General features: G+C 40.3%; 1 protein-coding gene across 1 annotated transcript in view; it reads left to right on the forward strand.

The window, feature by feature from the left end:
• Positions 1–17,884, forward strand: part of LOC129719103 (uncharacterized protein DDB_G0290587) — a 254,928-nt gene that overhangs the window by 158,844 nt on the left and 78,200 nt on the right. The window contains exon 2 of the mRNA XM_055670501.1: positions 13,375–13,504. Within this exon, the coding sequence (XP_055526476.1) occupies positions 13,375–13,504 (130 nt within the window). The remainder of the gene's footprint in view (positions 1–13,374; positions 13,505–17,884) is intronic.

Raw genomic sequence — 17,884 nt, forward strand, 5'->3', positions numbered from 1 at the left:
ATTTCACCAGCTTCATGCTCAAGCAAAATATCAAAAGGATTGTCACTACAGACACTCGAAGTGACAGAAAGAGATGCTTCTCTTTTCCTCCCCGCAGCGATGCGAGGTTTCTTTTCCCGTCCAGCCATTTCAGGCGATACGAAAAAAGTTAAAACAAATATTAAATTCAAAAGTAGGTAGTCTTGAGAAAGACTGATGGGAAATAACTTTCAGGTAGTCTTTAAAAGACACACTGACAAAACAACCACACGCACTCCACACCCCCGGACAACTCACTTAGGCAAATATTTGACAGGCAATAAATGACTTACGGTTCGTTTCCGTCGATCTTGTCCGCCGCTGCATTACCCGGACGTCATGCCGAGTCCTTGTCCGCCAGGTAGGGCTCACTGGCTGAATAGGCCCCGCCGATTTGACTCCCCTACCGGAGTTCTGTCACACGCGCACGCTTAGGCACTGCTTGTCCGGATCACTGCCGTCTTTCTGTTCCGAGACGTATCCACATCGATCGGAACTTGCAACTCCTACCGGTGGAAGCACTGGTTCACTCTTTTACGAGACGATTCGCGATTTAAATGTAACTCACTTGTCGCACTTTGGTCGCTTTGAAAACTCGCGCCTATTCCGGAGCGTGAGGGCAACCGGACCGCGATTCTTACGCTAACGGACGCAACAACGATCGGCAAGTGCACTTGTTCCCCTTTGGGCGAGAAGATCCGCAATTCCCGAACTTGACTCGCTGCCAACGCGCAGTGGAAGCAATTCCACACCACTGCCTGTCAATGGCAGTCCTTTCTAAACACGCGCGACTCACCAGCACATTTTCCGTGCTTCCGCACGCCACGACGAGTCGACGACCAAACCAGAAGAGAACGAATTTTTTCGTTCCTCGCTTCACGAAAGTTCCGCTATTTTTACTGTCATTATTGCTGTCATCGTTGTTTGCGTTCCCCTTTCATCGAGTGTCCCTTGTGGCAGAGTTAATGGGAATGTGGTTTTTGGTCGTATTGCTAGATGCCATTCGCAAATGACGTATAGTATAACATTTAATTTATCTTATACTTTAATTTGGCTCATAAAGTTGTGTAATGAGCTAACATAACTCTTAAACGTAACACGTTGCAGTATCGCAGACATGGACCAGGAATGGTCGACCAACCTGCCGAGCATCCGAAGTGCCAGATTATCATGCATCAATGTACCTCGGATTTTCTTGCACCAAAAGATAGTTTGGGTCCTTATTTTTCAAAATCGACTGGTGTTATAAAAAATCCATCGGGGGAAAATTTAATAGAATTTCAATTTTTCAGGTTAAATACACTGATACCGCTCAGGATAAAAAACATCTTCATAATTTTGAGCTCAAGAAAACTTTCCCAGTAGAGTGTAAAACTACATGTTGAAGAAAAAATGGAATATATACACAGGTATTGAATGAAACATAATGAGAAAGTCATTACCAGTTATATACTAGTGAATGGAATGCATTTGTTATTTGCTCATTGCACAGTAAACATGGTTGCGTGTGGAAAACATTCGTAATTGCAATTGCTATGATTTACAACATAGGTAGGGGAACTCTCCATTATTCATCTCATAAAACATGGAAACACAATTGAAAATAGGAAAAAACGCATATTTTCTTCTTAAACCAATCTGATAATCCATGGAATGGATTCTTCTTAGTTCACTTTAGATTCCTCATAAAGTATAATCCTCGAAAGCTCACTTAAAAGCACTAAATTTGATATTATAGTCGGTCATCTGCACTCGAAAACTCATTTAATTCAATCACCTACCTCAGAAAACAAAATCCGCGCATTGTTCTATACGACTACAACGGGATTCGTTAAGCAGCCAACCAAAGTTTTTTTCATCACTAGCGAACCACTTTTTATTTTAACCACTAAACAAAATCACTTACTACACTAAGAATACTTTAATCTTCGAAATGTTTACCTGAAATTGCGTTAAACAAGCTTGAGTTAGCACAAATATATGAGATGAATTTCTACAGCTTCTAAATTTCAACTGTATGTATTTTAATCTGTTTTCACTGCGTCGAAGAAGATCAAAAGATGCCCAAACAGTTTCTGTTTATACGAAAAAATCATACTGAAAATGTTGAATTATTCCGACATAATTGACGTAAATCTACAGCACTGTAGTGGTTACCTAGGATACCAATTTTGCACGTAAACAACTGTAGCGGATATCTTGGTAACCTACTACGACGGGCTGCGATTACGTTCATTAATGATAATGTGGTTCATTCACTCACCCTTATAATATCGATAATTATCGTTAACGTCAAAAAATTAACGATAATATCGATGACCAGCATTTATCTATATTATCGATAAGTATCGATAAGTTTCCCATCACTACCTACGACAACCTGGCCAAAACTAGCCAAAACCAAATGTAGCAGAAGCGTGCGCTCGGACCGCCTCGTCCAATGTAACACAATGGGCATACGAGGTATCAGAGGTCTTCCTCGGTGTCCGTTGGCAGCAGGAATGATCGAGTACCAAAACGACTGGCATCAAAATATGCCAACTGTGTTTGCGGATTAGTTTGGGAGTGCATTGCAACACTCAGGGAGCTTTCCCGTCTCAACAAAGTTATGCTACATTTTTTTTTCCTTGTAGGAGCTTATGACCACTGCTACCATTAGTTAGATATATTGTGGTATACTCCGCGTCAATGTATATGCACTGTCAGTTCGTTCCATCACTATGGGTATCAGTGACGGTCGCCCTAGGACTTTGCATTTCCCCCCAAGAAGAAATGCCCTCTTTGATAAAGTTCATTACCTTTGTTAGTTCAGCATTCCATACCTCGTTAGGCGTAAGGACACCTTTTCCAAAAATACGCTGTCTTTGCTGAAATAATGCGCCGCATTGGCACAGTAGATGTTCCGAAGTTTCAACTTCAAGATCACAGAAGCGACATATGTCTTCTGTCAGTTTACCTATTTTTTTAAGGTGATACCTACTCGGACAGTGTCCAGTCAGTAGGCCAGTCAACGTACTCAGATCAGCTTTATTTGTACTGAGGAGGTTGCGGGTGATTCTATTACAAGGTGTAATGAATAGTTTAGATTGTCTTGCATTGGAAGTAGCCCTCCAGTTGGCACCAATCATCATTGCTTCCCAGACTCTGAGCTCTGATTTCAGGCAGGATGTAGAAACCCCACAGAATGGCTCCGGTCCGACGAATGCAGTTGAAGAACCAATTCTTGCTAAGAGATCGGCTTTTTTATTTCCTTCTATACCACAGTGACCAGGCACCCAGTATAGATTTACATCGTTTGTTACAGTCAGTTGTCGTAGGGATAAAATACAATCCCAAACTAACTTCGACTGGCATGTGTAGGCTTTAAGTGCATTAAGAGCTGCTTGGCTATCAGAGAGAATACAGATATTTGCATATCTATATTTTCTAGCCAAAAAAATATTTGTGCATGTTAGGATAGCATTTATTTCAGCTTGGAAGACCGTGGGCCACCGTCCCATTGGAATTGATATATTAATTCCTGGTCCAGTAACCCCAGCACCAGTAGATTCACCCATTTTAGAGCCATCTGTGAAAAACAAGAGTGATCCTGGGCGAGTTTTAGGACCTCCTTCTTCCCATTCGCTGCGAGAGGATTCAATCACTTTGAAGGGAATATTGAAGTTAGTCTTGGAATCCATCCTGTCTTCATGCATTGTTACTAAGTTGTTTAGTTGAAAATCTTTAGGGATTCGTTAGTGTCCTTCTAGCTCCACTTCCTGAAGAAGTTTAACGCGTTTGAGCCTGAGAGCCCCTTTTTCCGCTTCAAGTTGCACATATTGATGCAAAGGTAGAAGATACAAAAGAGCTTCTAAGGCTTTGGATGCCAGACGTTGTAGCTTATCCAGCTTTTTCTGAGCTGATGTTTGTGTAGTTTTAGGCCACCACACTAATGAGGCATAAGTTATTCTGGGTCTCACTATAGCCAAGTAAATTCAATGAATCATCCTTGAGTCCCCACTTCTTACCAAATTTATTGCTGCAAGCCCAAAGAGCATTGTTGGCTTTTGAGATTGCGTACCCCAGATGGTCGTTCCAGTTAAGCTTATGGTCAAGCATGACACCTAGGTACTTGGTTTGCTTGGATAGCTCCAACTGTGTTTCTCCCAACTTTTGAGCGCGTACCGTACAGTGTCATACGACGCAATCTGCGTCCTGTCCGGCATGATGCCTATCAGCATAGCCATTAAGGAGGACGTAGAATGCTTCGATCAACGTGACACAAGGGGTATACGAGGCACCAGAAGGTCATTCTCGATGATCAGATGGCAGCAGGAATGGTCCAATTCCGCAAAGGGTAGATGGACACATCGACTTATTCCGGACGTATCCGGATGGGTCGGGAGGCGCCATGGAGAAGTTAACTTCCACTTGACACAGATTCTGTCAGGTCATGGTTGCTTCAGGCAGTATCTACACAGATTCGGGCATGCGGGGTCCCCCATGTGTCCCGAGTGCGCGGATGCGGAAGAAACTGCTGAGCATGTCTTCTTCGTGTGCCCTCGTTTTGTGCATGCGCGGAGCGACATGATGGTAGTGAGCGGGCCTGACACCACTCCGGACAACCTAGTTCGGAGGATGTGTAAAGACCCAAACATTTGGAGGGCGGTTTGTACAGCCGCCTCTCAAATAGTTTTAGAATTGCAAAACAGGCGACAGGTTGACCACCGACACGCCAGTGTTAGCTAACGGCCAGTCTCCAGGTTAGTTAGCTAAGTTAGCAAAGAGATCTATAGAACCAAGAGGGTGCACAGAGCACAAAAGCCGCTCCCCGAAGCAATACCTAGCGGTGGTCCCGGGGAGTATTATGGGCTGGAGACTGGAGGTGTTTTAGTGGGTCCGGTCACTGATTCAATCCAACCCCACACTCCCTGAGGTTGGTCACCTCAGGGGTTTGGATGCAAATTTCCCCTCCACCTGAAACAAAACAAAAAAAAAAAAACACTCATATTGCGTCCCCTCCGTGATCGCTATACGCTGACCCGTGATGACAGACAGCTCTGTCAATTGTAGATTGATCCAAAGGACGTGTTATCGAAAGCTTCCTCAACATCAAGAAAAATGCAGACAGACCACTGTCTCTTTATATTTCAGTGACCTCTCGATCGCAAAACGGCTTCGGTATTGTGACGACGAGCTCCCCTGTTGCGGCAGCCCTGATGATAAGCAGAAGTCAGCAATCTCGTCTAACTGATGAGCCGTCACTAGCTGTCATTATAGATGACAAGCAACATTGAAGGAGATGTACCTAGTAGTGTACCGAAGAAGATCCTTTTTTTTATTTGCGCAAACCCTTAACCTATACTAAAAGTGTTGAGCAACTTATAATTAATTGAAAATTCTTAAAATTACTAAAAATATTCATCAAGCTAAAATCATTCGATTTTTTACAAATTATTTGATTGAGAAGAGTTGGAGTCAGACTTATAGGTCTGGAACCTTTGAGCAATGTTTTGTCTTTTTTGTCCGGTTTTGGTATAAACACCACCTTAACGTTCTGCCACCTGATCGGGATATGTACCAGAGTAAAATTGTCTCAAAAAAAGCTGATGAGTTTGGACATGATGACTTCGTCCGAATTTTGCAGAAAGATCGGGAGAATGCCGTACGGTCCTGGAGTGCCCAGTTGATAGAAGTCTCCGTGAACAGTCGACAAGTGAGCACTGCGGAGTCACGTGACGTCATGGGTCTGGATTCGAGGCCTCTGTCGAACCAGCAAAGTGAATGTTCAAAAGAACATCTAGTGTTTTTTTGGTAGTGATCTTCCTTTTTCAATTGCCCAAGACCATTCGATTGATCTTTGGATATCGCTTTTTGCCTCGGGCATTGGGTAGCTTAGCGTTGTATTTAGTGGGGGATGCTCTATAGGCATCCCAGTTGTACGAATATTCATATACTTGTCGTGCTGTCTTTTTCTGCCAGAACTTCTTTGTTGGGACCTATGAAAACGGAAATATCTCTAACACTACCTCCAATTCGTGTTGGATGATCAACGAGATACTCACAGTACTAAAACCAGTCTCATCCGCGTTGAATCTTCGACTCGGGGAAACTGACCACTGCTTTAAATCTGTTGGAGAAGGTCAAACAAGCGATCAACACGTAATTTTCTGATGTCTCTTCAGGAACCTCGTCAGCCAATCACGTTTCACCAGTTCTTCATTCCTTCCGTCTGTTCCACCGATCGGTTTTCCTCACGTACCGTAACTGGTTCATCTGGGGAAAAGCACAATTCAAATAACGAATTTCTGGTTGATTCCGAGTGGTTTTAGGTGTTTGAATATGTGTCCTGGTTTGTACCCTTTCACATATTCAGCGATAACAGCTGCTCTTAACTCTGCCATGGCTCACTACTCAATGTAAACAAACTGCACAGAAACGAAACTCTGCCACTTTGGGCAGCAAAGTTAACCCTTTCATTTGACATATAGATGGCACCAGAGAGATGCAACGTGCAGGCTACAGGCGACCCCAAAAAAGTGTGACCGGACTTTTTTGTCACCCTGTATGTATTACACTGCGAACATTTCGACAATCACGATGCGCGTGTTATGCACGAATGTATTGCTCCGCACAAGGCTACTAGATCGGCAAACGGCTTTACCAGCAAAAGTATTTTGTTCATTACAGTCGTGTTCCTCATAGGGCATTTCGATCCGTCTGGATTAGTTCGATTGAAATCGTTCAAACAATTCAAATAATAGATTGGTCAAGTAGGTAGAAAACTTATTATATCCACAGTTTCCCTACTAGGTAACCATCGTTTCCAAATCAAATTCCGTGAGTATTTCTTGATTTATTTGCCATCCTTCGTGCATGGTGAGCCTAACTTTAGTCAGCCACATGGTCCGTGAAACGTATTTTTCGCTCAGGATCTGGATCTGGGTCAGGACGCTCAGTAGATATCACGTTATCGTTTTGTGTTGATTGAAGTTTATTCATCAGCCAGATTAAATTAAGAAAATGTGACAATCCTCGTTCCTCCCACGCAATCGTATACATCTAACACCTTGGAGCTCCAAACACATGACCTCTCGTAACAACGTCAATCAGCTTCTGTTGTCTCGTTTGTCGCTACCAGCTCATGACGTTCATTGGCTGATTGACCTTTTCTAAGCAACACTGTAATCTTATCTCAAGCTGGAATATTGAAGAAAGTAACTACCTGCAAAAGTATTTTCGTTGCTTTGATTACGAAAAAAGAAGTCTTATCCCATTACTGTAGCGAACCTATACATTAGAGAAATGACAAGACACTCACCGTTAAGGCAACTGTCAACATCAAAACGGATAACGGCAATGCAAAATGATACAACTCGCCCGTTTTGGTGTTGACAGTTGCCTTAACGGTGAGTGTCTTGTCATTTCTCTAATGTATAGGTTCGCTACATTACTGCAAACACTCGATCTATTTGCAAGATCAAACAAAGCCAACTCTAATGACACTCAGCCCTACTCGATTACCTGAATTTGGCGATTTAACGGACGGAAATGCTTCCGTCGAGTGGCACCAAATCCTGCAACCCTTTTTTACGGTGTACTTCTGCGCACTTCCTTCAACTTCCACCCCTCGCGGACAGTAGAAAATAGACTAAATTTCGTTGTCTATCGTCGTCGTCATCGTTGGTGTCGGATGCAGCAGGCGAAGGCAAAACAACAGCATAACATTTCCCAGCCTCCGACACAAGGCCTGCTAGGGTCGGAGTCTGTGTAGGTATGTGTCGTTATGTTGTCGCACGTCGGTAGGTAACTGTTGTGTTATGAAATTTCGCAACCATGTGGGAGAAGGAAAAAATATATCGATGGCTGTGTGCTTAAGGGTCAATATAAACATTTAGCAGCATGCCGGGGGATGGCCGTACAATGTAGTTTTGATGATCCCTCTTATATTCGCCTGTCTGGCAGCGCACTGCGGGGCAGAACCAAGAAAAGTTGCGACAAAACTAAAAAAAAATGAAATTAAGTTTTCAGGCCTCATTTTATTTTCTACTTGCAGTAGACATGTTATCGACTGGAAATCATGATAATTCACTTTGAAAAATAATTTAGAAAATGTGCTATAATATTGTAAAAGTGAGGATTTACAAGGCTTGTAAAATGGAAGAAAAAATTTTCTCAGATATTTTCCAGTAGGCAGTGCTGAGAAAAATCACCGCCTAGAAACTCAAACAGACTGATATTAAGCCAACCTTAGCGTCAAATATCTTTTCTGTGCACAAACATAAACTGTAGCTAGACAACGGTCGCTAGGCAGATCGAAATGTTGATTTTCGATGAACACGTTTGTTGGTATTCATTCCCCAGTCAAAGTTCACATTCGTTTATATGTTGTTAAAGTTGAAATTCATCATCATCATCACGGAAATGAGAACGAATATCAGTGTCAGTAACTTGTACTGAACATTTGTATTACGTTGAGCTCAGATGCAATATTCAATATTAAATTTCTGGGATTCGACAAGCAACCGACTGACCTAGACCAGTTCATACGTAATTACAGCAGCCATCATAGTATATAATTCATTAAATTTATTTAAATTATAATGTTTAATACGTTATTCTAAGAAATGATATTTCTCATAAATAAGTTCAATCATAATCACAAACATATTATTTGAATTCATGAACAATTGATCAGCTGAAGCGACCTGCCTATTGGTGATGATTCTTGGTTTCTTCTGTGTAATTTCATCATCTTTGAATAAACCATGCTCATAAACTTCAAAAGAATGACTAGTACGGATATGCCGGATGATATTCCCGACGTCCAAAACGACTTAGGAATGTTTGCATTCGCTCCCAACATCAATTTGATCTCGCCCACGTGCAATCAGCGGTAAAGCAACTTCCTGTAGCATACGCTTCCCTAAAAGAAGGTTTCTAATGTTGAAGCACTATTTACAACGTTGAAAACATGTGGACGATAACCATACCTGCACAAAGCTTTCTAGTTTTGATAATATCGTTATCACGAGAAGAGCTTCCAGTTGGTATTGCTATCCATTTCAGATTATTTTCGAAATATAAAAAATGTAACTGCACTTCAAAAAATATCAGTACCTCAAATCGAAATTGATTTTTTTGCCTTTGAGTTTCATTTTCACGGTTGCTATTTTTGAATTGATAGATGAACAAATCCGAATATCTTCTGTTAAGCTCTTGTTGGGTATTATATTCATTTTGAGACGTCAAGTTACGATGAACACTTTTGTTTACAACGCATATCAGATAGTGAAACCGATTGTCATGGTAATATGTATCACCTACACGACGAATAAGCATAGTTCCAATGTTGGGAAACTCATTTGATAATTTTGACCACTGCCAGTAGGGCATGCAAATACTTAGGAAATAGTTAGCTAACTCAAATGACCCTCATAAAATAGAGTATAAACTAATAGGTAATGTGATATTAAGACAGTTTTGTTGAAAATAGGTTCGTAGGAGGCATAATGTGTAAAACAAGTTTTTTTTGTAATTTTTCCTCATTTTCGGCAATATGGAAAACATAAAGTTCTACGTTGTTCTGCTATGACACTATTATTGAACTAAAATACAAGGTATTGGCTAGTACTAAACGAAAAATCAGCTGCTACTAGTTGCGACTTACCGAGTAATTCGAGTTTTCGCAACGATTGTTTCCATGTCAATTCATATAAAAAATCGTCAATCAGCAGTGTCCGTATCGATGTTTTCCCTACAATAGGCTTTGCTGAATGCTGGTGTATGCAACACGACCATGATTTTGCTCGGGGGTCTTTCGAAACTGACGTCCAGTAGTATTAAGACCTCTCGGAAATAATTATTAGTACTAGGAAACAGTTTGCTATTGGGTGAACAGTGTTTTAAACAAAAGTAAGCGTTTAGTATTCATGTTAAATGGTATAAAATTACCCAAGAGGAGCTCTAAGAAAGGGAACATGATCAACTAACCTTTAATTGAACAATGTTCTTATTTGAAACATTTTATCACAAACAATAACATTAAAACTATATTTTATATTCTTTCCCACACATCATAGGTTGACAAAAACTATACAAAGGCAACTACAAACCTTCAATAATTCATTTCATGATGACTACAAAGTTCGAATATATCTGAAATTGAAACATATGTACTTAAGCCTCAGTTATAATTCATTACTGAAATTTTGGGTTTATGAATAATGAAAATAATTTTATCTTGTTAACGGTCAGTCCTACAGTTGTAATATGTTCGACAACTTTATGTCAATTGATGATATAAACAACTTTCCCGAAGAAACAAAATGGCTAGAACCTTTTATTCAAAAGATAGATGTCAGCGCCATCTGTAGAACAAAAATTAAAGCTGCTTGAATACATTTTTCAAGAATATGTTTTCAAGGTGAACAACATTGCCGAAGATATGAACACTGTGGAAACAACTGTTAAGGAGTTATGAGGTTTTGTCGCTCCAACAGACCAATCTGCCCCACTGTGCAGCGGACGCAGCCTGCTGCGGTTTGCCCCCTTACACTATCATCACCATCACCAGCTTTTTTTTTTCATGAACGGGGCTTATTGTGACAAGGACCATAAAATGGAATGGAAAGAGCACATATCGAAAATATTTACTGTCCATTAAAATGATTGCGTTTTTTTTTTGCTGCTACTACTAGCATCCGATGCAGCCGGAACAGGTTTTCATTGAAAATTGATCTCTCTCTCTCTCTCTGTGTGTTTGTGTGTGTATCTGTGTTATGATGCTATTTTGTTGCATAGTCTACGATGGTTGCGGCGGTTTCCGGAGAGCACAGGTGGTGTTTCCGGGCCGGGTATTGTATATAACCTAGACGGAAAAAGCAGCGATTGCATTGAATTTAGAGCGAATGCACTTTTGCGGCATTTTATCGGTTGCTTTGGCAGCGATTGAACTTATCTAAGGTTGCTGATAAAAACGGGGAAACCATTTTGGGTGCCAATATCACCGGAACTTTAATTTCACCGGCACGTTTAATAGTTGAATCAGTGGATGCCGGTGATGCCATTTGAACGCAGCAAAGCGCAAATGTGTGAAGAGCTCCATCTAGCGTGTAATTGGAAATTTAAGTCTACACATTCCGCAGCCCACACGCATGGGTTCATGTGAATGAACAATCTCTACGGCTGCCACCACGTAGTATTCCGAAGCCTACTGCGTAGCTGGCAGTAGTTCGTAGCAGCCGCTTTTTGGGATGCGATGTCTGAAGCTCGGTGGCAAATATGCAAATACAAGAGGCGCTGAATGGCCCTCGAGAGGCGCTGAAACGAATGAACGCTCTTCAAGTATTCCCTGATAATTCCATGTGTGGATAGTGGATTTTTCGGGTTTTGTTTCAGGAAAAGTTGTTTTTGAAACACTCACACCTGCACATCAAAAGCCATTTGATAGCCTGATAGTAAGCAAACTTTTCCACTAAAAAAAAAACCTGAATAGAGCCTGAACCCACAGCGAAATCACTCACCGTCAAACTTTTTTTCTGCGTCTCAATCTCACCTGTACATCCCAGCCCACTCTGATCACCGCCACCCATTTATCATGAAATTCGACCAGCTTCAATCAAAAACTTTTCCGTTTGACTTTTCGGAACCTTCCATGTTTACCCGGAGAAAAAAACATCCAAAAAACGGACGATTCTTCTTCCCAAACATCAAACTTTGATGCCGGGACGTTTTTCTCTGCTTGTTATGGGAAGGAAAAAGAGCAACAAAGAACCGGCTGACATTACAAATATAAAATATTCACCGACACCAAACTTTCCGCCTCTGGTCTCGGTTCTGAGCTAACACTTGAGCCTGTGAAAAGTGGAAAAAAGGAGAACCATTGGTTTTAACACGGATGAAACATCTTCTCCCCCTACCTCCTAGTTTTTTTACAGTGGTTCTCAACCACTCATTATTACAACATTACTGTCTGTTTTTCTTCCAGTGTGTGCTGTGCGGTTTTTGCTGTCATTCATCTTCCAACGTGCTTTGAAAAGCGATCGACAATTTCGATGGGTTTAGACTTCAGCGCGTACTGTGAGAAAGGGAATGCGGAGGCCCATTTCAAGAACCGGGGGGCAAGGGCACATGAAATTGGGACTCGCTTTTTGGCAAGTCTCTTTTCTAATGGTGTCGTAAGCCAGCAGATAAGCTGTTAAGCTGTTCGCTTAGTTAGAGGAATCGATCCGAACAATCCGAAGGGTAGCTGCCTTCGCGCTTCGACCATTCAGTATTCCAATCAAGATGGATTTTACTGTAAGCGATTCGTGAAGTTTTTGTGCGAGGCTTACCTTTAGTTGAAATGAAAATTTTTTGTTCGTTTCCTCGAAATTTTAATTTTCAACTCGAAAGAGAGTTTGAACAATCCAAATTAAAAAGAAACATCAACATCAAATTAAAATTTCCATTTGCTGAGTTTTCGAAACAGTAATTCTCAAATTTAAAACAAGAATTATTATAAAGGATAAAATATAACTTCAAAACTGTAACCAAACATAAACATAATCATTAGGTTTTATAGAGCGACAGTCAAAAAGCGATAAAAGATAAGCAGTTGAGCACTTTTGTTGCTACCCCCAGTATAACTATCACGTCATCCCAGTAAGCCTACTAAAGACATTATATCAGATAACCCACCAACAATGGTTGCTTCGATCTGTCGCACTTGGATACGGGCCAATTCTGAATCGGAGGTGAAACGCCAGCCCAGCACGGCATTTATCGCAGCCTCGTAACTACACAGACCACAGAGACTTTCAAATCGCCTTCATTAGAATTCCTGCTCGCTTGAATATGTCCGTACCTTTACCTTTACAGGTCAGGTATGTGCTTTTCTAATGCGATTCTCTCATAAATGCCATGAAATACAATCCAACTTCCTTCCTTCACTCCTTTGTGGTGTCATGTTTTCTCAAGCGGAATTGCATGAACATGATAGTGTCATGAGATGCCGGTCCGATTGTTTACCAAGAACATAACCTCTCAGAGGTCATTTCTCAACTTTCTAAGATTACTATCCGAGAAGGGTGACGCAATTTTTCAACAACACGACGGAAATGAATTTAATAAACGCGGGTGGTAGATAAAATTGATTTTCAATCGCCTTTCCTAGTTAGAAGCCTTAGCACCAGCTGCGGTTGGCAGCTCTGTCGAACGTCAAAAGCTGCCTGCCCGGCAGCGAAGCTAATCTGCAATCAAGATCGCTGCTCGGTAGCTCCACCCTTAGGTGTCAGCGCCTGCTGTGCCGATAATCAGCCATCATCGCTTGCACTCGAAAGTCTCCGACCAACTTTTCAACACTGATCCATATTCTCCCCCTCTCTCTTTCCACAGGTAAACATCAGTAACACCTGGACGTTACCACAGGATGGCTTCGGCGTCTTCTATCGCTACTTCCGGGATAAAATCTCCTGGTTCGAGGCGGACGCCGTCTGTCAGTTTCATCACGCTAATCTCGTCACAGGTGAGTACGCTGAGCTTTTTCCCTGCCCGCAAAGACGTCGTAATTTTAGATATTTTGCCAATCAGCCCAGCTGTCAGGGTCTAATTTTTCGCCGTTGAATTTTATGCAAATTTCGTTCGAAAAATAAATAGGGGGTGAGAACAGTACTATTAGAGCGATGGCGCATAAAACCTCCGATCAATAAGGGGGATAACGAAGCATCCGAGGGATGGGCGATACTTATATCGATACTTAGTATCACCCATCCGTATCGATCCGGACAATTGTTGGGATAGGTTCGAAGAAACTACAGAGCGAACAAAAAGCGATGAGAGCAAATCAATGTAGATTTAAATTGAATTTTCAATTCCACTCCCGTTTAATAGACGGATGGAAGAGCTGCTCTGCAGCTGCTCGATATAATTGCTGTGCAGTATTTTACTGTTATTGTTATTGTGCTGCATCGGGCGAAAGTGGCCTTTGAAAATTATAGCCAAGCAATAAAACTGGAACTCAACTTCCCGACCCGGACCTTCGGAACATTGAAAGGTTTCCCGCTGATTGGAGAGAATTCAATTTCCCCCATCGCGTATCTGCTTATGAGTTTGCAAATCCTGACTCTAGAGCGGAAGCCACGACGACCACTGCCATAGCAACCAACGCGAATGGCTTGCAAAGCACACTCTCATACACGGGTTAAATGAAAGCTTCCATCATCATTGTTGCAATTGTTGTCCGCTCCGAGAAGCATAAATATTGCAGAGTTTAATTAAAACACAGCCAGTCGTAGTGAAAGTATTACTATAAAGTTGCCTTCCGTAGGAGAAGAACTATCCTAGCAGGCGATGAGAACTGCAAATGAATAGCGAACGTGCTTCTGGCAACAAGTTCCATACTTTTAAACAAGTGAAATGAACGTTGAGTTGAAGCACAAGCTTTCCTCGTGCAGTGAAAATATTAACGTAGGTACCATTAAATTAATCGGTAATTGTCGCAATCCCCTTTGGTCAAGAACATACATAACCTGACCGGACGTGATGTGGAGGAGTGTGGCAGCCCAAAGATGATAGATAGCACGATAACCTGCGCCACCAGAGTGTGCCAATTCTTACTTTTATTATTTATTTTCATTCCGGCCGAACACGCATACGGCGGGGCAACGGAAAATTTATGAACCCAACGGCCGATAATAACCGCGTTGGAAATTGCCCCTCGAGTGCATAAATTGTTAAATGCTTAATTGTTGGTCATTGCTGCGACACTTTCGCCGGTGGATCGATTCAGTGCAGTGGTGTGAGTGAATTGGTGGGTAAATCGGGATTGAAAAATTTTAACGATCTTGATGCTCTGTTTTACAGTTTGGTTCAAGTTATGGTTGTGAACCAAGTGCTACTGTACATGGTAAATAATGATTTTTTCCACTGAACAGTATCAATCACAGATATTTGGGAACGAAAGTATCAAAGTAACGAAAGTTATATTTGAGGAAACGTAAACATTATTTTTAGGTTATCAATTTCACCCCATTAAACGGTCCAATTTTGCAAGCTGATATTTTACTACACAGTTTTGTTTGGTTACCATGACAACACTACGCGTTGACGATCACTTCGGCTTTCGATTTTTTGTTTCAGTGATTTTACGCATTTTTTATGTATTGAAAGGCAGTGAATTGTCAATCGAGGTGCTGAAAGCCCCGAGAACGATTTTTCCTTGATGGGTAAATACTAAATGAGTCGAAAAGATTATTTGAAAAATATGGAGTGAACAAAAAAATATTGTGAATAGAATGAATGGCAAAAAAAGGTGATCCGTTTTGTAGTTTTGAAGAACATGCTCGGCTCGCTGCCAGTAGCTATCATCATGATACCAATTCAAATATATTATTAAACTAGCTGACCCGGCAAACTTCGTACCGCCGCCTTGAGTTTTATTGACTGTTGTATTGCAAAAACTGAAATATCTAACTGCTGCTAAAAAACATACCTACAATATGTTTCAGCTCTAATTTGTTTTTAGTTTTTTTTTCAATCCTGCGCTCGTAAAACTCTACGTTTTTATTTTATTGAACATTTTGAAGCACCTTTCAACCATAATCAAATCATTTCAATACATTTCTGAAAATAAACAGTCATTCTTTTAAATATTCTGAAGGAAATTGTTACATTTTTTTTTTCAATTATTCAAAAGCTTGGCTTAATGCAAATATAGTAATACCCTTCTGCCTGGCCAATCGGCTGTCCCAAAAAAAAATCGATGTTGAAAAAGTCAAGATGCTCAGCCCTAAATTGAAAGATAATGTTATTTATAGCATTTTTGTAGAACATTTCGACTTTCTAAAAAATCGTTTTCAGGTTGCCCAAACGTGATTTATGAAAAAAATGGCTTTTTCAAGCTACAAAACCACTCTTCTGCATTTTTTTCAAATCTGTTCGATTCCTAAGTTTTTCCATATATTTTTTTTTTACTTTTTGTGGGATTATTTTCGAATATTTTGCATAGTTTGGTTCAGCATTACATTCAATTATTTGTCTTACAGAGCCCATTGAACATCACAAAAAAGTGAATTTTTCTTATAATTTTCTGATAAAACCTTTCAAAACACATTTATAAAAATATTTTGATCAAGATCTGAAATTTTTATTGCGGAGCGGGATTCAAGACGAAATTTTACATGATATCTTATCGGGGGGCTGAGATATTGGCGTTTTTACATGTGATGGAAAACTATGCATTTTCTCAAAAATGACACTAACGCTCAATATTCCATTCACGTTCTGCATAACCGTAGCCTTCGCTCCGTTCCCGTTTAATGATGTCGAATTAGATGTGCATATCACAATTCGGCAGCACTTCAACTTCTCATTTGCGCAAAATTTTAAAAATATTCAATCTACTTCATTCAAATAATCAAACAAAGAGAAATTACAATACTACCAATGAACGGTCAACGTTTCTTTACTAGAAAAAATGACTGACACGCAAGCAGCCGGGTTATCTTTCTTGTAAAAGTATTCTACTTCAACCTTGCGGTCGTGGCTTTGCATACGACCTTTCTATGATTTTTTTTTAACATTATCAGTTGATTATTGTTATTTTTATGGCTTATTAACTCGTCGGAGATAAAGACAGAACAAACACAAAAAAAATCATTCAAATCCGTTGATTCTATTTTAAGTGAAACACCTTTTTACAGACACCAACTTATTTTTATTTAATAGATTAAATATCAAAAAGTAAATTATTTAGGTATGGAAATACAGCTTCGAGTACTACAAATATAATCGTTGTAAGTGTATTTTCACATTAAAAATCAGCTCAGCTACTACCAACATTTATTAGTAATGTTGAGATCAATCCGCGTGTATCATGAAAAACACTGAAACTAGTTCAAACCAGTATCAAAAACCCTATGAAAACATCGATATAGATGGTCACCGCTAGTTTTAAAATAAACTGTTAACCTGAACGACGATAAACATCCTGCTTTTAGTAGGTATTTAACAGAAAGAGATTCGTTTACACTTGGCGATAATGTACCTGTAGTATTTTTTTCTGCAAACAACATTTATTTGACAAACCACAAGCGTATGCGTTGTTGTTTTTCGAAACATCAGCTCCTACTAGACTCAAACAGCAGGGTTAGCAATTGTTCAAAAAGAAGTTTTTTTTTTCAAAATTTTCGAAAAACGTTTCCCTTCGAGACATCAAATCAGTCTAAGCTCATGGAGGCAAACTTGAATTTACCTATTGGGCGGGTAGATCCTGTCGTTTTTTTTTTGATATTGTTACCGAGGATATCACAGAAAATAGCTGGTATCTATTTTGGTCGTCTGTGCTAGGAATGCTCGCATGTTGATTGTTCGCGTATTTTTGTCCTTGAAACTTTATCAATTTCTACCGCTTAGCAATGAAATAATAATGATAAACTAGCGTATTACAAAATTGTCCAACATTTTGTCTATCCAACAACATATTGGTTAATGTTATCCCATCATGTGGTTATGCTGTTATTATCGTTTGAAATCTGACCCTTTGGAGCACTTTTATACCTTTGGTTTTTCCAGTGATTGCTATACCTTTCTAGGAGAAAGGCAAAAACCTTTTGCATTTGTAACTTTACATAGTTTTATTATCATTGTTGTACATAGTTATAGCATCTATCAGTCTTGGGGCAAGTATGGGGGCACTTCATCGTCGCTAGATAGAACGGTATCCACATCTCCATTGCTTATTATTATGCGGATCCGGCCCTTGCATACCTGGTCCACCATTTCTAGAGCATACCTACTACCTACTACCGAAAATGAAAACCATCCAAGTCACTAGGCACTAGGTATCCACGGCACTAGTTATCCACGAAACGATCCCGTACAGACAGATCAGTGAACAACTGAAGAC

The sequence above is a fragment of the Wyeomyia smithii genome, chromosome 1 (assembly GCF_029784165.1).
Source record: "Wyeomyia smithii strain HCP4-BCI-WySm-NY-G18 chromosome 1, ASM2978416v1, whole genome shotgun sequence".
In the NCBI taxonomy this organism is placed as follows: Eukaryota; Metazoa; Arthropoda; class Insecta; order Diptera; family Culicidae; genus Wyeomyia; species Wyeomyia smithii.